The sequence below is a fragment of the Grus americana genome, chromosome 16 (genome assembly GCF_028858705.1).
Source record: "Grus americana isolate bGruAme1 chromosome 16, bGruAme1.mat, whole genome shotgun sequence".
Taxonomy (NCBI): Eukaryota; Metazoa; Chordata; class Aves; order Gruiformes; family Gruidae; genus Grus; species Grus americana.
The window spans coordinates 15,243,882-15,271,269 of record NC_072867.1 but is presented as its reverse complement, the minus strand read 5'-3'; the positions used below and the strand labels follow the sequence as shown (position 1 = coordinate 15,271,269).

The window sequence follows — 27,388 nt, the reverse complement described above, 5'->3', positions numbered from 1 at the left end:
CCGCCACCGCCGAGCGGCATCCCACGGGGCCGCTGCCTGCCCAATAACGCGGTCCTTGGGGGGCACGGCCAAACCCCGAGCTCCGGGACCTGCTGGCGCTGTCAGAGCCAGGACCGTGCTAATATGCAGGATGCTCCATCTGCTCTTTAAATAAAGAGATGCTGGGCTCTGTTATTGTTTAATTATTAGCCTAAAAAAAAAAAAAAAAAAAAGACGAAACACAGAAAGCCTTGCAGGCTCAGGTTGTGCATCCTGGTAGGAAGGGGGGTTCCTCAGTACGAGAGCAAGGGATGGGTAAGGAGAAGAGGATTGGTGCCAAAAGGCAATCCGCACGCCCCCCGTGGCAAGACCTAACAAACCCAAATACCCCGCGGTGCCCAAAATTGTTGGAGCTTCCTACCTAGCTAAACGGCTAAAAAAAATCGAGGCGGAAAAAGGACGGGGCTATGTGCTGCTCTCGGTAATTCCCGATCAAATCAGCACAGCTTTTGGGCAACACACGGGGCTGTACGCACCGGCCTTGGGACTGCCGTGAGTACGAATTCACGGACCCAAAACGAACCCTGAGCTGCAGAGGAGCAACCCCCTCGCACACCCTCAGATCCCGAATGAAGCGGCAAAGCACCGTCTCCGACCCCGCCAGCGCGGTTTGCTCCCACCCAGCTGCACCCACGGGGGCGGCGGAACCGGCCCCAGCCTGGTTTTGGGTTAATCCTGTCCGGAGCAATGACATTAAAACCCAAGGACCCATCAGCGATTCATTTACTCGGTTGCTTAACACAAGAGCAATTCTGAGAGTTAATAAGTTACGAGAGGAGCCGCTGCCTTTCTCAAGCGCAAGAACTGGGCAACTCCATCGCCCGACAACGGACGCTAAAGACCGATCATCTCCATCGACGCTTTCTAAGCGCCCGTTATTAAAGAAAAAACAGGTCAGCTGCCCCTCTACTCTTTGCAAAAATGTTTTTCTTTCATCTCATCTCAGAAAATAACCAGCGGATGCTCAACAGAAAAGCACGCTTTCCATCACTAAAATAAACTTAATTTTGAAGTCATGAACTTGTGACACCCATTGCTCTCCTGAAAATAAAACCGCCAGGGATGATATAATATGCATATTTAACCTTCTGACGTTGCTCATGTTTTTAGCAGAAGCTGATATATCGCCCGTGCCCGCTGACAGGCGCGAGAGCCCCTAAGCTACTGCCGCGGCTATCGGCAAACACCTATTACCTGCAGCGTATTTCCAGGTTCTAGAAATGAGCCCTTGGGCTTACGGTACTGTAATAACACCCGGCATCGCGAAGCCCCGAAGGAAACCTCGGAGCGTGGCTGGTTGTGGCCAAAAGTCAACAAACACGGGGGACGTGGGTGCCCGCGCGGGGCTGGAATAGGCTACGGCACCCGGCGGGACCAGGGAGCTCGTCCCCACGCTCACGTCCCATCACCGGCGTCGCCAGCGTCGGCCAGAGGCTTCAGCACACTTTTCCTGGTGCTTAAATCACTACCTCATCAACTCAACAAAACCCCAATACGTACAAATTCATAGGTGCACCCAATTTTAAATAAGAGGCAACTCTTTCAAGAAAAAAAATGGAGAAATAAACCTGCCAGGAGCAAGCCCCCACATTAAGCCATGATCTTAATTGATCCGTGGCGAGAGGGAAAACATTTATTTAAGGTTAAGGAGACTGCCAGAAGGCACAAGTTTTTAAAGTAAAATCCCAAAGCACCCAGGGCAAAACCATGCAAATTAGCGTCAGGACCGAGTTCTTTTCTACATCAATATCTGCCAGCAACAGACCGTCCCCAGCCAGCAGCCCCAGAGTCACCTGTACTCCGGTGACACTCTTCCCAAAGTTGTATGCACCAGGCTTTTACCTTTTCTGTTATTAAAAAAAAAAAAAAAAAAAAAAGAAGAGTTCTATTTTCAGGGAGTCTTGTTACAGAGATTGTTAACACTTCCTTCAAGCCAAAATTTGGACCCAGAGGATTCCATTTAGGAAACAAAAAATATTTTATGCATGTCTTTACAAAAAGAAACGCATGCAGTTATCAAGATGCGATGTAATTATGTCACGTTTGGGATGCTTTTTGTGCCCCAAGTCATAAAAATTAAAAAAAAAAAAAAAAAAGAAAAAAAAGAAAAAGCATCTGCCCAGGTCCCCACCCAGTTTTTAACTTTCAATGGGAATCCAGCTCTTTTAATATTAATGAGGAAATCAAAGTTAATCCCCCTGAAACTTTGCTCGCACCCAGGAATTTGGCCAGGACCTCTCTGCATCCCACCGGGGCTCTCCCAGCACCCCCAAGCTCATCTCGAAGGTGCTTCTTGGTGGCCCTCGGGGAAGGGACTCCCCGCAGGGATGCTCGGGAAGGGGTGAGCCAACCCCCCCACCCCAAGATTTTTTCTATATAAGATTGGGTGATTGGTAGGTAAACGTTTTTCCATCGATAACAACAGCTAGCTAAATCAAAGCTTCAGCGTGCCCTCAGATCTCTTAAACGGCATCGTGGATTTCCTACCGAATCAGTAGATGAATCAAAATACCTGGTGCGAGGCTGCGGATAATCCCGACGATTTATTTTGGGGGAGCTGGGGCGAGGGAAGGCCGGGGGCAGGCTCCAGCCCCGGCGAGGATTTGCGTATTAGTAAAAACAAACAATCCTGTAAATAACGAGACCCTCGTCCTGTCTCCACCGCGCTACTCTTATTGAGTGAGTCAGATGTTCTGCTGATTAAAAATTGATCCATTTCAAAATCTAATCAACGGAATAGGATTCTTTCATATGTTATCAAGGCAGCTGCTGACAACAAAAACCAAACCTGTTATTAACCCATGAACCCCAATGACCCGAACCTGGCTGGGCTCTGCAACTGTAAATTATTCAGTAGTCCAAGAGCAATACCCGTAAGCCTGATGAATTTACGCCCCGACCGGAGCCGGTGGGGGTTAAAGCCAATATCACAGACCCGGGGGTCCCCAGGGACGCGGTTCACGACACGCTGCCACTCCGTGTCATGCCTGGGAATACATTACCAGCGTCTGCTTGGCTTCGCCTTGCAAACCTCTACTCCTTTTTTTGTTGCAGGTTTTTTTGGTTCGGTTTTGGGGATTTTTTTTTTTTTTTTTAATGACTTTCCGGATTCAGCACGGCACTGTAGGGAGCAGCCCCACGCCAGCGGCGCAACGGAGCCCAGGCAGCCCCCCAGGCACAGCCAGCCTCTGCTCAACCCCCGGGTCACCGCTGCTGAGCAAAATTCATAGAGCAAACGGTTTGCATCCTTATTTAACCGTAGCCCAGCATTGCTGGATCAGCCACGGAGGAACAGGGACACTAGGAGAGCAATTAGGATTGTTTTAATTTGAATCGTTATTTCTAAGCCCCGCTCGCACACCTCACTCACGATGGAGACATCACAAAGGGGGGACGCTGCTGCTGGGTATCGCTCTGCCTCTTGGATCTTGCTTTATGGGCCGGTGATGTTTCTCCATCGTCACCTCGTGCTCAGGGGACACCCAGCTGGCACGGACCAGACTTGTACCTCCCCCAAAAAAACCCCACCCCAACGTAAGTGTCTTGAACCAGAACGGGGAAAAATTGGCGCCACATAAACCAAGCTCTCAGATAACAACTGCTTTTCTCTTAAGTCATAATTTATTTATAAGTTTAATGACTCTCTGACCTCTCCTTAAAGCCCAAATAACCCCTGGGGAGCCCCCCCGGTCTGGCCACGATCGATCCCGGCTGGGCTGCCATCTCCCAGGGATGCTCCACGCATCGGGTGGGAGGCAAAACCCCTCCTGCCCCCCCCCCAAAAAAACCCACCGGGCGCCAGCGCCACGCTGGGGCTTTTCAGCTCTTTAATAGCGAGCCCATCGCCATCCTTCACCCCACAACCTACGGGGACCCCAACTGGCACGGTATGGCTAAAAATAGCAGATATGGACTATTTTTTTCCCCCTATAGTAAGTCCAGAAGTGCTTTAAAAAGAACCCAGAGCACCGTTGGCAGCGCCCGCAGGGATGCTCCCCGGCCGCCCTGGATGCGAAGCCCAGGCTCCTCCCCAGCAGGGATTTCGGAGAGCCGCACTCCCCCCGGCACGCCGGAGCTGCAGCCCGTCCCTGCACAGACGTCACCTCCATCGATTTTGGATCCAAATCTCAGATGAAGGCGTCGGGGCAGGGGTGAAGGCAGGGCACAGCCTCCTCTTACACAGGGCGGGGAGAAATAAAGCATCAGCAACCGGGCAGCGGGTACCGTCCCCACCAGCGAAAAAACACAAGCAGAGCATTTTTGTGTTGGTTTTCCCTTTTTTAAAGCCTCCCCCGTTAAAGGCTTCTGGCTGGACATCCCCAGGCTCCACAGCTGGAGCAGGCTGATCGCCCGCAGAACTCCTGGACTGGGGAATCTATGACCCACCCCCCCCCCCCGGCTGTGGGGTACCTGGATTAAACCCCGGCAGGCTGCAGCCCCGCATCCCTCCTCGGGCACGGTCCTGCCCGCCCGGCTCCCGGGCTGCACGGATGCGCCCAGCGAGACGTCGCCATGCGCTGTGCTATCCTTACGGGGATGCCGCCCGGTGGGATAGCGGAGTGACTGAGACAGAGAGAACACAGCAGGGTTTTGCCTCTCGGTAAATCAGATATTCTGTATAATTTCATTATATGATAAGGCAGATATTGGGGAACGAGTCTTGGAAGAGACACTGAGCACAGGATCCAGCCCCATCCCGGCATAGCCAGCGTGATCTGCAGGGACGTACGTAAACAACCGCTGGGTTGTCTCTCCATCATCATCATCATCGCCGCCGCCGCTGCTCCAGGGGCTGCGGTGGCTCCCTGGGTGCTGCCGGGGCAGGCAGGCTCACCCGGCGCCGGCCATCTACCCCTCCGCTCCCTCCTCACTATCTAATAATCACACTTGTGCGAAGCTGTTGCCATACATAAGGAAAAGAGAAAACATCCTCGGAGAGCCTAACAATCAGAGAATTTTTAAGATCATGGAGCATTAAACCATTCCCAATAGGGTTTACTAATCAAACAGCCAAATCCTTCATAACCAACCAATCCCTACAGAGCAATTAAATCCTTCCCCTTTAAAACACTTGGCACGCCGTCTGGGGAGAAAAAGAAAAATTTGCAAAATTCATTTGATAAATTAACCAGGGAAAAGAAAGAAGTGAATCAAGCTTTGTTCTTTTCATTTTTTTTAATTATGGAATTCACAATGCCTGAATAATGTTTAATAAGAACTATGAAAATTCCTAACAGTATTACAACACAACACAAAAGAATTAACCTGGTTACCGTGAAAAATTGCATATTTAATTAAGAACAGAGAGTTCAAAACTATCCAGAGATTTCAAAAGTACCGTTGCCTAAGGGGCTAAATTACACGCTCGCAGTGCTGCTAACAGGGCTGGAGCGCGCAATCATTACCCAAGTGTCCCCATTAAGTGACAATGGGCAGATGACATCAAATTCATTTCAAAAGCAACAGGAATTGAAGCATTCGCTTGGGTAGTAGAAGGGAAAGCGACTATCCTGCTGGTATAAACCAGACCCCTTGTTGATAAAGGCAATAATTAAAGAATAATGTTAATTAGCTGCTTTTATTCGAAAGAAAAGTGCAGTGGCAGGAGACAGCACCTCTGCGGCGTGCGCTGAGCCGAGAACGGAGAGGACGAAGCTGCTGCCCTGGATGGCAGCCACCGTCCTGGACGCAGGGACACGTGCCTGAGCTGTGCCCCGGGCTGGGTGCCACCAGCCAGCCCTCGCCCCTGCCAGGGCTGGGTTTGGGGGGGTGTTAGGAGGAGGTTGGGATCAGCAGAGCACAGCCCATCACCAGTGCCGGAGGAAGGGAACCGGAGCAGCACGGCCAGGGCATCCCGCTCCGGCTCTCGTGTGACAAATGTGGCACCAGCAAATGGTCACGGGGGAGAGACCCCACGGGGGAGAGACCCCACCGGCAACTCGGGTGCTGAATCTGGGGCCCAAGGGTGCTGCTGAGGGGGGCTTGGGGTGCTGCTCTGCCCTGCCAGGGAGGGCGGCCAGCTGCCATCCTGGGGGGCACGGGCAGCCATAGCATGAGGGGGCCCCCCCGAGAGCCTTCCTCCTGGAGGGCACCATCCTCCCCCTCACCTCGTCCCAGCCGCCACACGCTGCTGCATCACACGTGGGCGTCACGGGGGGCTTTTAGCAACACCGATCCCCCAAACCCCGCAGGGGGAGAGCTCACCGCTCCCTGGCTGCGCTGGCGGACCCCGTCGCTCCCCCCTCGGCCGAGAAACCAGGGGGACGAGAGGGGTAATAATTACCCAGCTCCCGGGGATGAAGCAATGTTTGCAAACCGCTGCGAGAGCCGCAGACGAAGGCAGCTCTCCCCGTCGGCGTGATTAATAAAGAATAAATGTCCTCTGCAGCCAGGCTAAGCAATAACACACCGGCTCCGGCGCCGATGAGCGGCCGTGCTTACACCGCACATTACAAGACCTGCTGCCAGCGCCAGGTAATACTTTATTATGTTATCCCGATGGAAGAAAACAAAGGATGCCCAAGGTCCTGACTTCGGTGTAAAACTGCAGGAGCGTTACCAAAGGCAACGGCGGTGTGCTCAGAGCGGCTGACGCACGGCACAGCTCCCACCAGAGGAATATTTACACGGGGTTCAAATTGGTTATTTACTTTTTTAGAAATCCATGTTGCAGAAGAACTAGCTAGCACGCACACGCCAAGCAATTAATATTAAAACGGCCACGCGTTAGCAGCGAGTCACTTAAACTGCAGCTAAATCAATACTCTGGGGTCCTGTTGCAGCTTTGGGGAAATCATTAAGTGCTACACCAAAGTAGTCAAAAAAATAATTACACAGCAAGGCCGTATTAAAAAAAAAAAAAAAAAAAGCACTGAATCCATTTTGGAAGGAGTCGTCAGCGTGTTCAGCTGCGTGAAATCACGAAGCTCAACTTAAAAGAAAGCCCACTGACGGTGGGGATACTGCAAAGCAGCTCTTTGGCAGACGAGGCCAAAATAAATCCTATTAAATAAAGAGATGAAGTTGAAGGAGCCCATCGCTGCACACCCCCCTCCTGGGGGGGGTTCCTGCCCGCGAGCCCAGGGCAAGCGGCTATCGCCCCCCTCGGCCGGGGCTCCCCCTCTGCCCCGAACCCAAGCCAGGATCTGCCAGGGCCGAATGCTGCTGGGCCCCTGCTCGTTACCGAGCACTGCGGTAACGAACGCTCCAGCTTTCCAGGCTATCTAAGCCTTTTGGTTAGATTTTGCTGATGACCCCCTGTGGCTGGCGGCTTTGAGAGCCAGATCCTCGCTGCGCTGATACAGCCCGGAGCTCTGCGCAGAGACCCCCCCCCCCCCACCCCCCGCCCGAGAGCCTCTGCACGGGCAACCGAAACAGCACACGCAACCCTTCCGAGGGTCCTTCGCTGCGGAAGACCACGGACAAGGGCACAGCCACGCACCCAGGGCACGGGCACAACCGCCACGATGCTGCCAGGCCCCTTTTTGGGGCAATTTGCCCCGAGATGCTGGTTGGTAAGAATACTCCATCCCTCGTGCCCCGAGAGCAGGGAAACTGAGGCACAAAGCCATTGCCCAAGGCTGCCAGCAGGTGATGGGCCAGAGCCCGAGCCAGCGCAGGGCGTCACAGCCGTTTCGCTCTGCCCCAAATCGCCGATTTCTGAGCCTGGACACAATCCCGTTATTTTATGATGGGCTGGGAACAGGAATCCCAAATTTTAAACTCTCCTGCAGAAAAACCCAACGCCCCACATTCAGCCCCATCCGCCCAGACCCGAGATGCTGGGGTGAGGCACCCACAGACCCTGGTCCCCCCCCCATCCCATCGCCAAAGCCAAGACAGGAGAGGGGGACCTTGGCAAGGCAGGCATCCCAAGCGAGCTGGACGCGGCACGGAGCTGAATCCTCCTTCCCGGGTTCTGCTGCCTCGGCAAGACGCACCAAAAGCTGCAGGAAAGCGTGCACCGCAGAAAAGGTAATTAAAGAAAACTCAGTCACAGATCCTAATGCTACACGCACAAGAAAGTGTTACGAAAGGGGAAAACTTTTTAATAAAGTCTGCAAGTATATATTCCTCCTTTATCAACCTCAAGATTTATTGACCCGAGAAGCCATATTGACTGAATAAATCTTGATAATGACCCCAGCAGAAGTCAATACCTGCTTATTATCTCCCAAGTTGGGGAATTACATCTTTCGGTAATAGGAGCAGGATGGTACAAAATGTTCTGAGAAACTTCACCCGGCCTTTTTTTTGGGGGGGGAATGGATGCCGCTAGCGTGCCTTTTCCCGTCCGAGGGGGATATCTGCTACGCCATTAATACAGCGAGCGAGCTGCGGTGCGGTGTCCGTCAAGGTCTGGCGATGGACAGGGGGGGGGCCCACATGCTGTCGCTTTTGAACCCCAAATTAATTCCGTTTCGAGGCAGGCTGTTGAGGAGCAGGATGCTGCAGCTCGCCATCACCCTCCCTTCCCTGCAAACAATGGCCTGGCATTTTCAATTTACCACGTCGCGTTGGCAGTTCCCGGGATAATTCCCTGAAATTCAAGACGTGGGAATTCCCGCAGCCGGGGACGTACAGCACCGTGATTGCATCGGCGCCCAAAGGAGGCAGGGAGCAGCATCGCCGCTGCCACACGGGACACGCAGCCGCCCCTGGGAACCCAAACCCATTGCTCTTCTCCAACCAGCAAAAATAGGAAGGGAAAATGGGGGAGCAGACGAGCTACTCCAGCCCCCAAATCCATAGGTAAGCAAAGCCTTCCGCATTTAAAGATGGTGCTGCTCTTGCCAACAGTTAACTTTCCGTTCAGCAGAGAAAACAGTAGCTATGGGACCGGAGCACACAACAATTATGCCTGCATTTTTATTTGAAGTCTCTGCAGACAGCAAGAAAAATTAACTGAAGGGAGCAGCTCCTGTGCCAACATATGGAGGGAGATGAATAGCGAGTTCTGCATGCTCCACTGAGGTTATCTAGTTAAGCAAGTACCTCCTAAAGGACTCGCAGGCTGGGAGTGTACTGTTTGCTTAATCTGGTCATAAATAATAATTCGGATCACCAAACATTTTAACATTCAGCTCCACCTGCAGCACAAAAGCCCCGCTGAGCCCTGCCAAACTCGCTGCCTGCGAGGCGGCGGGAGATGATGACGCAGCCCGGGGACCCCAACGACACGGAGCCCCTCTTGTACAGGGTACAAAAATTTCCTCTCGCCATCAAGCCCCGCAGGGCATCGATGCAAGAGGCTCCTCCACCGCCCGGGCTGGCCTGAGTTGGGGGCAGCAGGCAGCTGCCTCGGCCCCATGAACCCCCCCCTTCCACGCTCTCCCCCATTTCGGTGGGCACAGCAACCCCAAATGCTCTGCTGCTCGCTGTCCCCATGCCCATCTCCAAGCTGGAGAACCCACCAGGAGGTGGCAGGGCTGAAACCCTTCCCTCCGGTCCCACAAAAATCAAATTATATTTCCATCCCTGTCCCCTATTTGCCTCTTGGTCACAATCCCCTTCCACCCCCCCTCCAAGGCCACAGAGACAATCCACTAAACTGGATCAGGAGGCCAGCGCGTACATCTCTAATGGGCTGCAGCACGCACACAATTAATTAATGGATTTATTAATTAGGGAAGAAGTCACTCTTCGGGCTGGAATTGGGGTCACCAGTTTCTAAAGTGAGAGCTGCGGAGCTAAAGATAAACTCTCATTTTCTGCAGCTCCCTTCTTGTCTGGCAGCATCTCAATTATTCAGCCACAGGAAAAAAAAAAAAAGAAAAAAGAAAAAAAAAAGAACACATTTCACTTCAGGAACTTCACGGTCCGACTTTCTGCCAACGCACAAAACAGCAGGTAGGACCCGGAACGTGGCCCATCTTGTTATCCCTTTCACATATAAATTGGAAATATTAGAAGCAAATACTTGTTATTTCTAACGGTGGGAATGGCGGGATGCAGGATGGATGCTGCACCTCAGCTGGTCCCAAGGAGGGAGCTGTGGTGGAGGTACGGAGAAAGGAGGCACCACAAAGTGGTCAATGACGGTGACATCCAGAGACGTAGGGGTCCCCCAGCCCCCGAGGTTTTAATGGGCCATGCTGGAGCATCAGCTGTGCTTCGGTGGTCGGTTCAGCTGAACCTCCTTGGTGGCACATGGAAGGGACAGGCATTTCTGGCTGCCACAGCCCCAGATTTCTAAGGAAAAAGGGCTCCTGGGTGAAGGAAAAAAAATGCCACTTGCATCCCTGCCACAAAATGGGCTACAGAGCACAGCCGCAATAGGAGACAGCAGAGAATCCACATGGAGAGCACCCTCACAAATGCCCTGGTCACTGGGAATGCCCCAAGAGGAACGCGCACCTATTAGACACCAGATAACCCTAACATGAGACAGACATCTGCAGAGAACCAGGCTTCGTTAGGGCCACTGCTCCTAAATTTATATTAATTATTTAAACGGGACAACTCTGCAGCCCCCGCCCCGACTCACGGGCAGCAGCCAGAGCCACTGGAAAGCACAAACCACGTTCACAACCCCACAACGCTCCTCAGCCAGCCCCGGGCAGGGGCTGCACTTGCCTAAATGTTGAGATTTCAGCTTGGAAAGCCAAACACACACCCCACCCCCCAAGATGGGGGCACCCAGAGCCCTCTCCAGGCTTCCCCCCACCTCCCCTCCGGCACAGCGACCACGGGCACCATCCCACCCTCCACCTCTGCAAAGCAGGGGTGGGAATGGATAGCGTTGGCTGCTAGAGGAGACTGGAAGAACCCACCAGTCTCTTCCTAAGAGCTCTAAAAAAAACCCAAAACCATGTGGGAGCCCTAAAAAAGGGGATTTGCAAAGGTGAAGCCCCCCACACACACACTCCAGCTCACAGCCCCAAAAGCGCCTTGGCCTCCCCCCGAGGTTATCCTGCCCAGGGGCTGCTCCACAAGAGTGCAGTTAGTTCATTAGTCCAAGCTCCAGGAATTAAGCTTCAGCCAAGAGGACTGATAGCTTATTTACTGCTGTCGTCTATATAAAGAAGAATTTTGACACATTGTTAAATGATAGCACATTTAGATAAGTCAAGCTGTCATATCATTTAATGGATGTCTAAACTCCCTCTGTAGCTGATATGTAAAATTTATGCACTTCAGAATATCATAAGGTTATAATATTTTAATCACATCCACTTTTTTTTTTCCCCTCCCCTAAACTTTGAACAGCAAAAACATTCCATCAACCACACCGCGCTCCGAGGCTCCCGGCACATCGCCATCCGGCGGAGCCGCCGATGAAGTTTCTGCCCAACTCTGCTCCGGCATGCGGAGAACATTTGCATTACGGGAAATAAAATGAAGTGCATTTTATTTGACGAACCAAACACTGGAGCCGTATAGCCAGAGCTCATCTGCATAATGAGATGTGAAGACATTTATAAAAGATGGCTATAATCGATCTCTCTCCCCTCACTCGCGGTTGTATTTATTATCGCAAATCAGCAGCTCACAACTCTTCCCATTTTTTGCCATTTTAACACAGAACGGGTTAGATTAAAACGGCATCCAGCACGCGGAGCGTGTAATCCGTACAATGCTAACAGGAACATAATAAACCGAGAGCAAATTAAAACACAAAAAACCCATAAAGGTATGAATCCCGCTATGACTATTATACACAAGAAAGCTGTAAAAAAATACTGCATTAGTAATGTACACAATAAAACAATCTCATAACCCAGTGAAATATGTCTGGTATTATCTTTGATAGAATTTTATCTCTTCTCATTTCCGAGACTATTTGCTGTAAAAAGGCTCAACGCTGTTTCGATCAAAGTGCTGCCGAGTAGCACATTATCTACATGTTTTACATATGCCCACCATTCATCAGGGTTGCTCAAACTCTGCCATTCCTGGCCAGCCCCAGGCCAGAGCTGCTCAGACACATACATTAAAAAGAAGAAAAAAAAAAAGAAAAAGCTCTTGGAAGAATAATAAATGGATTGTTTCCTTTTTTTTCCTTTTTGGGTTTGGGTTTTTTTTTTCTTTTTTTTTTTTTTTTAAATAGAGGGCATTAGGCCAAGCTGGCACAAGGTCACCTTTCCCACCGTGATCCCGGCGAGGCGGCAGAACCGCTGCCTGGACAGAAGTCAATCCCCACTACTCCCTCTCCGGCTCCGCACCCAGCCACAGCCACCCGGTCAAGCAGAACGTGGGGAAGCAGAGCTGCCCACCTCCCAGCCCACCTCTCCCTCCGGCAAAGTCCCCCCCGCTCCCGACAAACCCACGGAAAAGTAGCTGCCGATATTTGTCTTTAAATAAAGGTCTGCGCGCACCCAGGAAAAGTCATTAGCACGATGTAGCGAGGAACGCTTTTGTATCCGAGGCGCTTAGACCCGTAATCCCTTTCCGACCACAATGCCATAAATGAGCAGTCACGGCAAGCCGACCGGCCGTGGTACCTGCGTTACTTTTAGGGTCACGTATCGCAGATGTAGCACGTAATTTGCTTAAAAGCCAAAACGTATTAAATGCTGGAACTGTTGATACAGTAGCGAAGCCCCATAAATCGCATTTCAATTTGTTTACTCCCCTATGAAGCATGCTGCATTTTAAACTCCGTAATATCCTACAGGGATAAACCCATTTAATATCCATGTAAATGAGCGTTTCGGCTTTTGTAGTCGATCCAGGTTGGGTTTCATCCCATTATGTTGGGAGAGCTATTGTGTTAATTATCCGCCTCCCCGCTACATAGGTGCTTATTTAAGGTCACAAACTGTCAGCATCCCTTGACGAACCTTCCCCCTCGTACACGTTAACAAAGGACTTACCGTTAATTTCACAGACCGAGGGCACTACGGCGGGATACGGCATCCGTGACCTGCCCAGAGCCACAAAGGATCTCTCTCCCGCCGCATCCATCACAAGTCCCGAACGCCGGCAGCCAGCCCTTACCGAGCCGCCTCGCAGGACCGACACCGATCGCCTTCCCCGGCATTCAGGGCTGACCGAGCCACGGCACCGCAAACCCCCGGCCCTGAATAACAATGGGAGCGCGGCGGGGCTCCGGGCAGCCCCGCTCCGCCATCCCTCGGGCTACCGCGCATCCATCATCTCAATAAAGAGGCTCTGCTCCCCCCCCCTCCCCAGCGCCCGGCTCCAAACACGAGCCGGGGGATGCAATTACAGAGCCCTTCCCGCTACCGGCGCGGGGGGGGGTCGGACGACACCGGGGACACTTTGCAGCCCCCCCGGGGCACCTGCGGCTCCGCTCCGCGGGCGGGGACCGCAAGAAACTTGGCGGAGCGGCGCGGGGGGCCGCGCTCCCCGCAACTTCATCCCGCGCAACTTCCCTCCCTCCCTCCCGCCTTCCCCTCCCGCCGGGGCGGAGCGGCGGCCGCCCCCCCCCCCCCGGCCCCGCTGTCACCTCGGGGGCGGCGGGGCGGGGGCCGGGGCGGCGCGGCTCCATTGCCGCTAGCGCTGCTCCATGCTCCCGGGCGGCGCCGAACAAAGAGCGGCGGCGGCGGCGGGGATCAATTTCTGATACCTATCGATGGGGAAGGGCGGGCGGAGGAAGGGCGGGGGGGGGGGAGAGGGAGGGTTGGGGGCGGCCGCCCGGATCTCCCCCCCCCACACACACACACACCCCCCCCGCCGCGCTCCGCCCGCCGCCAGCCCTGCGGCCGCCGCCGCCACCAACCTGGAGCCGGCGGACATCAAACCGCGTCCGATATCGAAACATCGATCCCACGTCGGCGGCCATCTTGGGGGAGACCGGTGGCGCGGAGCGGCGCGGAGCGGCGCGGAAGGGAGCGGGGCAGACCGCCCGCCTCCACCGCCGGGGGCGGCCCCGCCGCCGCCTCGCCCCGCCCGCGCTCGGCGGGGAGGGAAGGGAAGGGAAGGGGGCGGCCCCCCCCCCCCACACACACACCCCGGGTCCACCCGCGGGCATCGCCCCCACGCGGGTCGTGGGACACCACCCCCACCCCCCCTCCCCGCAGGCCTCCGCCGGGGAAGGGGCGCAGAGCCTGGGTGCAATTGATTTTTTGAAACAAATCGGTGTTTTACCAACACCCGGCCGCCGCGGGAAGGTGGAAAATCGCCATCCGGAAGCTGCCGGTTAAACTTTTTCAGCTTTGGTTGTTTGGTTTTGGGTTCCCCCCCCCCCCCCCCGACCTGACACATCCAGCACCTTTGATCCTGGTGGGAACTGGCACAGCAAACACCCTCGCAGCACACCTCGGCCAGAAAAATCCCCAAACTTAGACAGGTTTAGGACTGATTTTTAAACGACTTAATGCAGCTGGTCTCCAAAGAATTCAAACAACTTCCACAGCAGAATGGGGCACAGCCGGCAGCACTTGGGCAGTAAGAAAACCTGTCCAGAAATACCCACTTTGCTTTCTTACAAAAAAAAAATAAAGAGCTTTATGGTTTCTGCCCCAAGTTGCCCCATATCCTGCTGTACTGAGCACACCCGCAGCATCCAAAGGGTTTCAAGCATTAATCTCCTTACCTGGGGGAAAGCAATAACCCCCAGCAGAGCCGTGCCACATTTGCACGGGAGGGACCCCAGCACTGCTGGCCGTGACTCGCCTTTGAGCAGAGAAGGGCTGAGCTGCCCCTTTGGGTACGTTTTGCAGGCAGGTATTTGCAGACCAAGCAAGTGCAGCATTTTAATATTCCTGCTAAGGAACAGGTAACACCCCAAGCTGTTGTACAGACACGTGCACATCAAAGACCCCAGGGCTCCTGCCAGGCTGTGACACAAACCCACGTGCCGACTCCCCTCCCTGGGACACAGTGTGGGGTGAGCTGGGACCCCCCCACACACCCGATGGAGGGGGATACGGTCTCAAACCACAGAGGGGATGAGGGCAGCATGCTGGTCACCCCGTCTTACCTGTCGCCATTTGCTGCTGTGGAGATCCTCGTGCTCAGAGGGGCTGAGGGGAGATGGTCAGCCGTCCCGGCAACCTCCGCTACCCGTGTGCACGGACACCGGCAAACCCAGGACAAATGCTCCAAAAGCTGTCACTCATAGTCCTTCACCATCCCAGCCCCAAAGCTCTCAGCTTCTCCTCCTGCAGCAGATCTTGCAGCACTGGAGCCTCTCTCTGCACATGGGTGGGGGGAAAGCGGCCCCTCGGCCATCCTGGGACTTGGCTCACAGGTACCGTCCTGCTGCCACTACCTGCATTTTACAGGACTCCTGAGATTCCACTAAAAAGCAACAATTTGAGTTCAGAAGACACCAAAGGAATATCCTTCAAACTGCACCCTGCTCTCTAAGTCCTTCCAGGTGTCACAGGGACAAGTCTGCTCCTTCCCTTCTTGCTGTCCGAAGTTCATCTGAGCCAGGAAAACTGTCCAAAAGGATAAGGCAGATACCCAAAGTGACCTTGGCACCATGCTGTAGCATAAACAGCTAGGAAATGATCGCGTCCTTCTCATCTCTTCCAGTCAGAGAAACTCAGCGCTGCTTGCAATCCCACAATTGCAAAACGCCTCAGGCAGAAGAACAAGTGAACAGAAAAATCAAAATTCAAAGACAGGATTTGTAAGAGCCAAGGCGGTTTGTGTTAGGGAGAGCCTGGACACTCTTGCAAGCCCTACTCCAGCCTCTTCCCCACCTCCAGAGCTGGCTGGAGAAGAGGGCTCCCACAACAGATCTTCCTCATGGTGCTGCAGCAAGAGCATCCACCTGGAACCACTGAACCCCAGGTGCAACTGCCAACCTGAAATCTTAACCCCATTGGCATCAACAGCAAACTCCATGGATGCTCTGAGACCCCAACCATTGGGTGCATGTGAGTTTGCTCTGGTAACCCAAGCGCTATAAATAGATCCTCTCTTAACCCCACAACCACAAAAATCAGAGACCCCAAACCACTGGGAGGCAACAAGATTTGTAGTGAGATTGGGTCTGCTGGTGGTGCCAGGCAGCTGCTTCTCTTTTGGTTTAATGAGGCTGTAATTAGCCAGGGGTGAGAGCACAGGCTGTGCAAGGGGGGTTTCCCCCGTGGGAATTCATTTCCCTCCCTGTCTCAGGGCCATGCACAGGGGGAGGTTTGTTTACAGGATGGGGTAAAAAACCCAGGTGGGATGGATGGTTTTTGCTGGGGTCAGAGTTGGGTTTTGCTGTTTGATACCAAGGTGTCCTCTCTGTGCCAGCAATGAGGATGGCTCAGTCTGTTCATGACCAAGATGCTCCAGGCATCTGCTGTTGGACACCATCAGAGACAGGTCCGAGCAAGGGGACCTTCTGCCTGTGCCCACAAAGCTGATCTCATGCCCATAAATCACTGCCCCGCTCTGCCGCCGAGGGAACAGAAAAGCCTGCTCATAAATCAGAAATAAAACTAACTTGGCATCTTTGGTGAGCAAATTAAATTGTGGGCTTTGGAGGAATGTTTCTGTTTGGCCAAATCATTAATAAATCAATGGGAGCCGTAAGGAAGAGGAGAGGGGCTGCGCCCGGTGCTGCACAGAGAGATGAAGAGCTGCAGGGAGACACGCTCCATCCCTGCTCCCCCTGTGTCCCCTCAGGCACTGCTCCGCTGGCCCCGGGGCACCCTGGGGAGAGCAGGGGGAGCCGGTCCTGCCGCTCCCCCCCGGGCTCACCCGCCCCGGGGAGCACTGCCAGGCGCAGGTTAATAAATCAGTTTGTCTCCAGAACAGTTTGCTTTGTGTGCTTGACAATAGCCTGTTGTAAATGGCAGCCCCTTGCCTCCTCTTCTGAAAGGCTTTTAATTAAAATATGGAAGGGGCTTTTCTGTGTACTTAAAAAAAAAAAAAAGTTAGATTTCAGCACACTCCCATTTCAGGCGTTAATTTATTCTTGCCTTCCTGTCGTTTGTGATCCACATGATAAGTCCTCTGCGGTGGCGGATCAGGCCGAGGGGCAATGTTGGCAGCCACGTGCCAGCGGTGATGGTGAGCTCACTCGGCCGCCTTGTCCCAAGGACGGGCAGGGGGACACCAAAAGCCGAACCAATGGACAGCATTGCCATCAGGGCAAGCGGGGACGAGTCAGGCCGTGGGGCTGGCCAGGAGCTCAGGCCCAGCTTCAGCCCTGGACACAGAGCAGAAAAACCCTCGTGGAGACCCGGACGGCCGCTCCTGGAGCTGTGTCCCCATCCTGCACAAGGGAAGGCAGCATGGCTCCTGGAAGCTGTCACCAAGCGGAGCTGGGTCCTGGGGTGCGGAGAAACCCCGGCAGGGGTCCCGCCGCCTCCCCCATGCCCCCCCGTCCAGCGGGAGAGGCCAGGGCTGGCCCAGCAAGGCCCGGCTCTGCCTGGCCTCCCCCAGCCCAGGGAAGCGGGAGCCACCCCCGCTGCGGGGTACGGGGCCGTGCCGGGCTCTTTCCCATATTCTCACAAACGATTTGAAGTGTTTGATAGCGTGGAAGCCCCTTACCGCAGGAGATGTACCTTCACGGCCATCTCCCCTTTCTCTCCTGCCCCCTTCCCTGCCCTCTCCCCGCCGTGTGTGTCCCCCCCCCCGCCCCTCTCCCCGCTCCCCCCTCCCCGCCGGGGACCAGCAGCGCCCGCACCGCGCCCGCTACAACGGCGCCACCTGGCGGCCGCGAGGGTCTCTGCAGCGCGTCCCGCCGGGCCGGGCCGGGGGCGCACGGGGGGCGCTGGGGGGGGGGGGCTGGGGGGGAGGGGCACGAGTGGTCACCGCGGGGGGGACTCCCCGAGGAGGGACACTAAGGGACACGGGGGGGGGGGTACATGGGAGACACTGGAGTGCAGGTTGAGACACCGCGGGGGGCGCAGCACCCCTTCACCTCCCCGCGGTGTCCAGCGCAGCTCCCGCAGGGCATGTGCTGAGCTGTGCCCGGCCTCAGCCCTCGGTGCCCCCCGGGTGCCCCAGGATGTGCGGGGAGGGTGCCTAGGCCCCTCCACTGGCCGCGTTTCTGCCACAGCTACTTATTTCCAGGCACATTCCCCCTACAATTAGCACATGCTCTTTAATTAATTTTCCTCTTTTATTGCTTCACCCAAATTATCTCAACTATGGCGCCATTCGGCTTGCGCACGGCGGATAATGCTGCTATTTATGGCTTTCCCCCGTCAATGCCGCGGCTCGGGAGGCCAGGACAGCCGCCTCCTCCTGGGGCCACATCCTGTGCACAGCGCAGAGCACATCCCTGAGATGGGCCAGCAGCTCAGGAATGGGGGTATCATCCCTCCTCATCCCCATCACCTGCCCCATGTTCACGCCAGCCAGCTCCCGGCTCTGTTTTGTGGGCAGCAGCTCTTCCCCAGACCCCTGAGCTGGGTAAATCCTCCTGAACTTTACAGCGGTGATATATCCTTCCAAGTGAAAATGGAGCTGAATCAGGCAAAGCTGCTAAATTAAGTCTGTCTGGAATAAGCTGTTAAACATTGAAACATTCTGAACACCACGGGGAGATGGATAAAACCCTCTGAAAGCTCCTGAGGATGCTGCCAGCAGAAAGGGGCTGTGCGGGGGGGAGCCCGATGAGCAAGAGCAAGCCCAGGGAAAGGGAAAGATGCCCCCAAACTCCCACGCAATGGAACTGAGGCACAGGGATGTGGCCAAGGGCGCAGAGGCCATCTGTGGCAGAGGAGATGGGCTTCAGCCACCAGCCAGCACTGGGGGACACATGGGCCACCCCCACGGCCCCCCTCAGCCTGAGCTCCGGGGATGGGGTGGCCACTGCTGCCGGCTTCAAACTGCAGCCCTGAGCTGCACAGCAATCCATCTTTCTACCTTTAATAAGCTTTCTCCCTTTAAAAATAATCATTACCAATAAACAAATATACCAGCCAGTGTATATAAGCATCAAATTAAGTAGCTACATGCATTTGTTATACTTGATATAGCCTTGTTAACTGGAAATTCCTAGGTTTGGAATATGTATTGATTTCAGCAAACATATATTATTTTACTGTAAGTACCAACAGCCATTGTAGTTAATATACAACAGTTTAATTTAAAATGCATTAGTTTAATAAAAATGCATAAAATAGAAGAGAATTGCATTAGCTTCAATAAAAAAATTCAATTTCATAAATATTATCCAGTGTTAAAATGCATTGATTTCCTGGGAAAATGTATTGGTCAAAGGTAATTTACATTGGTTTGAATGGGAACGTACCGGCGTGTATACATATGTATTAGTTTAGTCAAATGTATCTGATTGCAGAAAAAAATATCGGTTGGAGCAAAATATATTCATAAAGAAACCACAACAGCGTGGAGCGAATGGCTGCACGGGCTGGCTCTGGAGCATCCCAGCACGTCGGCGCAGCCGCGCTCGGCCAGCCCTGGGGCCCGGGCACCCCCAAATCGGCTCTGTCAATGTCCAGACTTGGGGCTACCCACGGGCACGGTGCTGCTGGGCTCCCTGGGACGAAGGCAGCCCGTTATCGGCCGCGGGCAGGACTCGGCTCCGGCACAGGCACGCATCTCGCTCAGGCAGAGCACGCGCCTTGAAAAGAGCGAGGGTTAATCAAATCCTTTTGACTCCATTTTTTATCGAGCTCAAGAGGGGCTGTCCTATTAATTAGAAAGGCTTTTTCATGTAAAACACAGGCTCTTTCGCAGATAAGAAAGGACGATGCTTGATTTTGCCATGGCACGGATACGTGTGTTATTCCCTGACATCCATTCACAGGCTGCAGCCGCTTCCCAACAGCTCTTTTGTTCGCTACAGAGCTCTATAGATGCATATATGTACTTACATATATATTTAAAGCATTCAGTTTTTCCTGCATTCCCGTAAGTCCCCCAATATCCACAGGAGGGCAAGGAAAAGATGTGACTGGAGCCACCTTCATCCCCAGGCTGGACCAGGGTCCTCAGCGGGGGTGGGCAGGATCCGGCCCGTGCAGCACAGAGGATTACGTCTGACAGCGAGAAGTGAGCAGCGGAGCAGATGCACCGTCTTACAAATTACAGCAGAAGCACGGGCAGCCATCTGCACCCCATCCCCGGCCAGGATTTCTGCGCCACGCTCGGCCCCTGTGCACGCAGCCGTGCCCTCGAAGCCCCCAGCCACCATCTCACCCCCAACCACAACGTGGGCAACACCGGGGAGAGACCGAGGTCTGACCTCTTCCAGGCTGGGCAGGTGGAAATGGTGCTTCCCACCCCAAAAAAAAAAAAAATTCTGGGAAATCACCATGGCTCCAAGGCTGTCTCCCATGCCGCCAGCCATGCCCCGGCACGGACACGGAGCCAGGGACAAGCAGTGCCCAGGCGGCGCCGGCGGCTCCACGGCCAACCGGTCCCGTTAAACCGCTACACATCACTTCCCTGATGCTTATGGATTTTTCCTTAATGCCACAAATTAAGGTAATTGGGCTCGGCTGGCCGATGAATCCAGCTGAACTTGGCAGGAGGAGGGAGCGTCCGTGCCGAGATTGATCCCCCTCATCCCCGGCTGCGCCTGCGTGCCTGGGGCTGGTCCTTGCCCCAGCTCTGCCGCCCAGCTCTCTCGCCTGCCCTTTTGCTCAGGCAGACCCCAAAACTCATCCTGAAATCCCTTCCCCCAGCTGCAGCTCCATCCAGAGGAGGCAGTCATCCCTGGATCAGGGCTCTTCTCCTTTCCAGGCACTTATCCCTACGCATTTCCCCGCTGCCTACTCAAATCCTCCGTGCAATGCCATCCTCGCTGGCTCGGCCGCAGCAGCTGGGCGTCGAGGTGTGACCGAGCGGCGAGTGCCAGGGATTAAACACGATATTTGTGTCCTCTGGGGCAACGAGGGCAGCGTCTGGGCAAAGCCCAGAGCTCCGGGGATCCTGTTTCACGCTGCCTTTGTTCCCAGCCCTGTCCCAGCCCTCTCCGCTCACCCACTGGCCTCCTCGGCACACAGAGGGGACGACGCCAGGCAGCGGTGCAGGCAGCGAGGCCAGCAGCCCCCCGTGCCCCCGCCACCGGGTTGCAGCCGTGCAGGGCATGGCAGAGCTTGGGGGGGGCTGCGGCGGCAGCGGCCGACGGGCATCGTTGGGCCCCGTGCGCCATTCCCACCCCGGCACATCCACGCCGCCAGGTCAAGGCAAGAGGGAAGGGAGATAAAATTAACGGGCTAAAAATACCGAAGACAAAACAGAACCACCCCGATCGCCAGCAGTTCTGCTCTGCGAGAGTGCCGGGGACGGGTCCCAGACAGCAGCAGAGGTTTGGCAGGATTGCTGCTTGCCTGTCTGCGGATTCAGTGGCTCCCTCCGGCCAGGGCAGCCACGCCGTACCTCGGCTGGGGAGCCACGGCGGCCGGCAGCGTGAGTGCCACCGCTCCTGGGTGCTGCAGGATGTGGCCCCGCACTGGCCGCCAGCACCCGGGATGGGGAGAGTTAATTGCGTGCGTCTCACCAGGACCAGGGCGAGCAAGTGTTTGGCTTAACGGGGTGACAGGTGCCTCGGTGGGGGGTGACACATGAGAGAGGAGCCCTGCGTGCCTGCCCGACTTTGCGGGAGCTCAGCATCTGCCTCCAGCATCATCCCAGTGCTCTGGGATGGGGTGCTGCGTCTGAGCTGGTGCTGCGGCAGGATGGTCCCCTTGATCCAGAGACGGGGTGGCCGGCAGCCTCTTCTGCTCCTCGAGTGTTACAAGCGGTGGGACCCCGTTGCACGTAGGACAGCGGGGCTCCTCCACCTCCAGCAGCTGGGCAGCACCCGGCTTTGCCACGCGCACGCTGCGATGGGGCATGAAGGCTCCCAGAGATGCCTGGCAGGACCGTGGTGAAACATCCATGTCCCAAAGCTTGGGCGACTGTATCTGGGGGTCCCCCCGGGGCCAAGACCTCCTTGCATGTCCCGGCAGAGGGGAAAAGCCCGGCCACAGCCCGAGTGACAAACACAGGTGGGATTGCTCCTGTGCAGTCCCCGCCACGGGTCAGCATCTCCAGTGTGGGAGCTGCGGGGCCGCCTGGCACTTCATTAACCTTGAAACCCTCTCTGGCTCACATGTCATGTCAGTCGTTGACAACAACAAGCTGCTATTCCAGATTAGCGAGAGAGGGACAGGGAAAATCAGAGACAACAGGGTTGGGGGCGGCTAACTTACCTATTACAGCCAAAAGTGGGCATGGGGTTATTTTTAACCTGGAGTGGGATGTATTTATTGTTTCAGCCCAGGGGAAGCGAGGGACTGCCTCCGAGACGCCTCTCGCAGCAACACCGTCAGCTGTGTGAAGCCATGGTGAGTACTGAGAGCCCAAAGCTCCGATGGGAAAGGGAAAAATCTGTTAGCTTTTTCACCAGGATAGCTTTAACGGGCAGGGAGCGATGGAGGCGACAGGGATGTAACAGCCAAGGATCCCTTGTGCCCCAAAAAGGGGGGGGAGTAAGGCAGGGAGCTTCTGGCTGCATCAAAAGCATCCCACGGGGAACAGAGAGGTGTCTCCCACGCTAGCGGAACTTTCTAACTGGGGTAGATCGCTTTCGGGTCCAAATGCCATCTTTCTGCTTTCCCTTCCTCCATGCATGGAGAGGAAGGGCCCTTGTCCCCCCCCAAACCCTCCCGCTCTGCCTCCTCCTGGCAGACGACCCCCCCCAGTTAGAGGGAAAGGCTGCCGGAGCACGCGGCTGGAACGAGGGAGGACGGGCAGGGTGGGAGGATGAGTGGCTCTGTCCTCCGCTCCTGTTCGAAAGACATCAAGCCATCTCTGGTTGTTTCAAGCCTCAGTACAGGAGGAGGCAGATTTTTTTAATAAGCATTTTAGTAAGTGCTGTGTTCTTAGCGAGAGGCACAGAAAGGTAAGGAAGCACCTAACAACTACAGCCCTTGCGTGCAACCTCAGCAGCACTCCCAGACCCGGGTTTCCACCAGGGAAGATCTTACCTGCTGTAGCCTTTGGTGGGGAATTGATTTCCCAACTCATCTTTCCTTGCGCCTGTTTGCCTAAATTCATCGGGAAAGCAAAGATGGAGCTGTAAGTTAAGCAGAAATCTTAAAGTCCCTCAGTATCTTGGAGGGTTGCCTGCGCCCAGAGCTCCCGAGCAACGCACGGGAAAACCACTGAGCACCCAAGTGCAGTAGCAGCACCAGCCCAGAGCTACTGTGAAGGACTCAGGACTAAGAATAGGGTAGATTCGTGCTTTTATTCCACACCATAAAAAGCCAGTGAGTTAGTGATACATACTTGAACCCCTGCAGGCACCCAAGAAAGCCAAGAAGAGGATTGAAGGTGCTAATTCCAACGTCTTCTCCATGTTCGAGCAGGCCCAGATCCAGGAATTCAAAGAGGTAGGTGGGTTTGGTAGAAATGACCGAGGGTCCTTGATGCGATGTGACCTTCAGCTCTTTCCTCAGTGCTTTCAGAGCGGTGACAGCTGGTTTGCAACAAGAGGCAGCACGCCCGCTTTTGAGTCGTTTCATTTTAAAAGTGCAAATAACAACTCAGCGACAATTGTTAAATACAGCATCGCCTCAAAGCTTCCTAGGAGCCCGCACCCCGCAGAGGAGCCGGCAGCATCCAGGAGAGCAGGAGCACATCCTCCCAAACAGCTCCCTCCTGCCATGCCAGGAGCTCCTCACGATTTACCTCCTGCGCGGCCGGCACACGGTCCTGTAGATCCCAGTTACGGGGATAACTGGCCCCAGCTGGGTTTGCTGGTGGCTCAGGCTGTCCTCCCCAGTTGGTCTCATCCTGGGGCGAGGGGGCTTTGTCCCCAAGGCAGAGGGTCTGCAGGGCATTAGGGTTTGGGCTGCCGTAGGAAGCTGTCAGCCCGCACTGCCCAAGGGCACGGGAGCCAGGATTGCTGCTGGATTAAGTCGTTGCTCCCTCGCCGGGTGAGGACCCCCAAAGCCCCACCTCGGGCAAGGCTCAGAGTGACCCTGTCCCATGCAAGTCGAAGGGCGGGGGGAGCAGGGTACCAAAGCCTTTGCAAAGGCTGACAGCTCTCCCTGTGCTCCCTGCCCTCCTCCTGTGCTTCCAGGCATTCACCATCATGGATCAGAACCGAGACGGCTTCATTGACAAGGCAGATCTGAGGGACACGTTTGCTGCACTGGGTGAGCCCCCTTTTAGGACCCTCCCCAACAGCTTCAACAACATTAGACCTATTAAGTAAGAAACTAGCTGTGAGCCCCCATTGAACCAAGCCCCAGCGGTTAACGGGATCTCCTGCTTTGCTGAAAACCTCCTGACCTGAAACCACTTCTGTTAGCGGGTGAGATCCACGCGGGGTGGCTCAGAGCAGCTCCCACAGCAGCGGGTGTTTAAACCCGCAGGTACTAGAGAGACCCAGCTCCTGGATTATCCACGGGCGAGTGCTCCCTGCCTTCTTGCGTGCTACGAAGCACCTGGCTGTGCCCATCCCACGGCATCCCTGGGTGTACGGGCATTGGGGGGATTTATGGGATTCGTGGGAAGCTGTGAAGTTGTGAGCTTGGTGGTCTCATCACGGAGGCTAGCGCAAACCAGCGATGGGGCCGGGGAGTCCCAAAGACAACCTAAGCTCAGGTAAAGGACGTAGGCATTCAGACCTGTTCGCTTCTGCCATCAGAGGCCAGGGGAACCACAGAGCTGGTGGTTCTGACCCAAAATGTCTTCCAAAGAGGGCTGAAGCCAGCTGATGCATGGGGCAGTGAGGGAAGGAAACTGAACAGCTCGGTCCTTTGCAGCCCTCTTTTCTGTGATCCTGGAGCCCAAGAAACCAGAGCTGGAGATGTTTATCCCACTCATCCTCTGCCAGCACATGATTCTTCCCTCCCCACTTCTGTTACTGCCATTCCCTGACAGAGGTGGCTCCCCAGGGCTGTGCTGCTTCCCTCGGGTGGGGGAAAAACCTCCAGGGCAAGGCTCCCGTGGTGTGTCCTTTAGCCCCCAGCACATAGAGCAGAGCCCGGAGATCTGCACACGTCTGCAGCCAGACATGGACACATGATTCACCCAACGCTGCTCTCTCCTAGGGCGCCTGAATGTGAAAAACGAGGAGATCGAGGAGATGATAAAGGAGGCACCTGGCCCAATCAACTTCACTGTGTTCCTCACCATGTTTGGGGAGAAACTCAAGGGTGAGAGGGCACCTGGGGAGCTGGGGGGGGATGGGGTGGGGGTGGGCACCCACACCATCACCAATATCCCATCCCACCTGGGGAAGCCACCCAGCTCCTGGGTCCTCCATCACCCTTCCAGGTGAGACCCGTGAGAGGCTCCTTGGAGGCCTCAGATGGGAGCTGCTAAAGAAAGGCGGGTGGCACCAACGCCAGACTGCGGCATGCGAAGCCCGGGAAGTGGGTCAGAGCAAAGATGCCTCCCACACCATGGCCAAGAGGTGACACCTGGGGACAACCATGGCATGCCTGTGAAATGGTCTCCCTCACCTATCCCTCCCACATCCCTTAGTGCCACCTTCTCCCACTGGCTCCCCATAAAGACAGAGGCTTTGGTGGGACCATCACTTGCAACAGCCTCTCTCTCCAAGAGCTGCAGTCCTCATCCTCCAAATCCTGGACTGGCCAACCCAGGGTCTGACCGGGCTTGGGTGCTCTCCCTGCCTCCCCGCAGATAGGACAAACTCAGCATCATGTACCTGGAGTAACTGTCCCCAGGGAGGTCCCCGTGCCCCAGAACTCATGCTGACTTGCAATACCAACAGTCCCAAAGGCAGGGTTGGGGCTGCCAATCCAGACATCTGGATCTCATCCTGTGTCTCCCCAACCTGCTGGGGGGTATGAGCAGGTCTCTGTGCCTCAGTTTCATCATCCATTAAAAAACCCAGCAGACTGTGATTCTGCTGTCCACGTAGAAATGGGGGACAGGAGATCTTGCAGCAACTCTGAGCCCGCCGTGCTGGCTCCGACGGCACTGATGGCCACTGGCTACAGTGTGACTTTGACCCAACAGCACCGTCCGACTGCACGCTGTATCCCTTATGCAACTCAAGGCATGCAGTCTCCCTGCAGATCTCCAGGAGGCTACACGGCCCCAGGGGCCTCTGCCTTGAGCTCTATAAATACACCCAAAAGATTAGATAGATGCCGGATGCCAGGGTGGTGGCGACACAGCCTGCTTTGTGTGCACACCACGATCCTACGTCTGCTCCTCTAAGTGACACCACCTGCACTTGAGGCCCCGGCCAGCGTGGGAGAGCTGCGGGATCGGCGTTCTCACAGGGCCCCCTGCTTCCCAGCGCACCCCCCCATCTTCCCCCTAAAGGCTGGGGGAAGCAGGAGGCTGCAGCTGGGTTCTTCCTCCACCACCTCCAATGGCTGTGGCCATGTCACCCACAGGTGCTGACCCGGAGGAGACGATCCTGAATGCGTTCAAGGTGTTCGATCCAGAGGGTAAAGGCCTGAAATCCGCCTAGTGAGTGCAGGGGTGTCTGGGGGGCAGAGCGAGCATCCCCACCGAGGTCTCCTTGGTGCTCACCGTGCTCTCTTGTTTGCAGCATCAAAGAAATGCTGATGACACAGGGTGAGAGGTTTTCCCAGGAAGAGGTACGAGCTCCTTCCCACCCCCTGCCAGCCTCTTGCACCCTCCATCCCGACAATCCCCCAGTCCTCCTCCCAGCCCCAGCCACAAACCCCTTCTGTGCCGCCTTTTCACCCCAGCTCTTTCCCGGCAGATCGATCAGATGTTCGCAGCCTTCCCTCCAGACGTATCTGGCAACCTGGATTACAAAAACCTCGTCCACGTCATTACGCATGGTGAAGAGAAGGACTAGTCCTCACTTGGTGCTGGGGCTGGCACCGCGAGATTGTCTCTCTCTAGGTGGCACAGGGGGGTCCCTTTGCCTCTCCCCCCCCGGGGAACACATGAATAGAGTCCACATTAAACTGCCTTTTGGCAAGAGGAAATCCAGCCACTGCTGTGAGCGGTGCTTGGGCTTGCGTGGTGTGTCTGTGCAGTGCATCCGTGCCCAGCGGGAGCCCCCAGACCTGTCCCAGACCCTGCTGCCCCCAGCCTCCCAGCCCCACGGCACATCACACCCGCCTGCCCTCGAGTCCCTCTGCCCGCTGTTTCCTAGCCCGGCCCAGCTCCCATCCCCAAACCACCCATTTCGCACTGGGCTGTGGCTAGCAGCCATCTGGTCCCACCAGCCCAGGACCAGCACTGAGCCTGGCTTTACTTTAGGCAGCAGAGAGCTCCCAGCTTCTCCCAACTTAGCAGGGAACACCCAGCAAGCACACTCATCTCGCCTGCATCCCCCCAGGCCCTCCTTGGGCAGGCATGGTGCAGGACCGAGACCGTGGTCCCCATCTCCTCCCTAGCAGCCACGCGATGCCCGGGTGCGGGAAGCGTGTTGGGTTGCGTGATGGGGACGGCACCCCACCGAAGAGCAGCTGTTCCCGCCCCCAGCTGTGGCTGCTGTCAGCAGTGGGCGAAACCAGGCCGAAATATCACCCGGCAAGCTTTTGAAGGCTGCAGAAGACGTTGGGCT

The 27,388-nt window shown here is 55.4% G+C and overlaps 2 protein-coding genes across 9 annotated transcripts in view; one reads left to right on the top strand and one right to left on the bottom strand.

The window, feature by feature from the left end:
- The window catches only part of CUX2 (cut like homeobox 2), a 67,995-nt gene extending 54,136 nt beyond the window's left edge, over nucleotides 1–13,859 (bottom strand). For 3 of the 8 annotated variants that reach the window (XM_054844454.1, XM_054844458.1, XM_054844457.1), the window contains exon 1: nucleotides 12,855–13,275. Coding sequence is in view for 3 of the 8 variants with exons in the window: in XM_054844457.1 (XP_054700432.1) it covers nucleotides 12,855–12,945 (91 nt within the window). In the remaining 5 variants the exon portion in view is untranslated. Of the gene's footprint in view, nucleotides 1–12,854; nucleotides 13,276–13,723 lie in introns of those variants that run through there. The other 5 variants (XM_054844453.1, XM_054844456.1, XM_054844460.1 and 2 more) reach the window with 4 other exon arrangements.
- An 8,226-nt stretch (nucleotides 13,860–22,085) lies between these two features.
- MYL2 (myosin light chain 2) lies at nucleotides 22,086–26,808 on the top strand. The gene is made up of 7 exons (XM_054844452.1): nucleotides 22,086–22,199; nucleotides 23,157–23,246; nucleotides 23,939–24,014; nucleotides 24,915–25,019; nucleotides 26,238–26,313; nucleotides 26,396–26,444; nucleotides 26,573–26,808. Exons 1-7 carry the CDS (start codon nucleotides 22,086–22,088, stop codon nucleotides 26,669–26,671), a joined length of 609 nt encoding a protein of 202 aa, XP_054700427.1. The 3' UTR covers nucleotides 26,672–26,808.
- The last annotated feature ends 580 nt before the right edge of the window (nucleotides 26,809–27,388 follow it).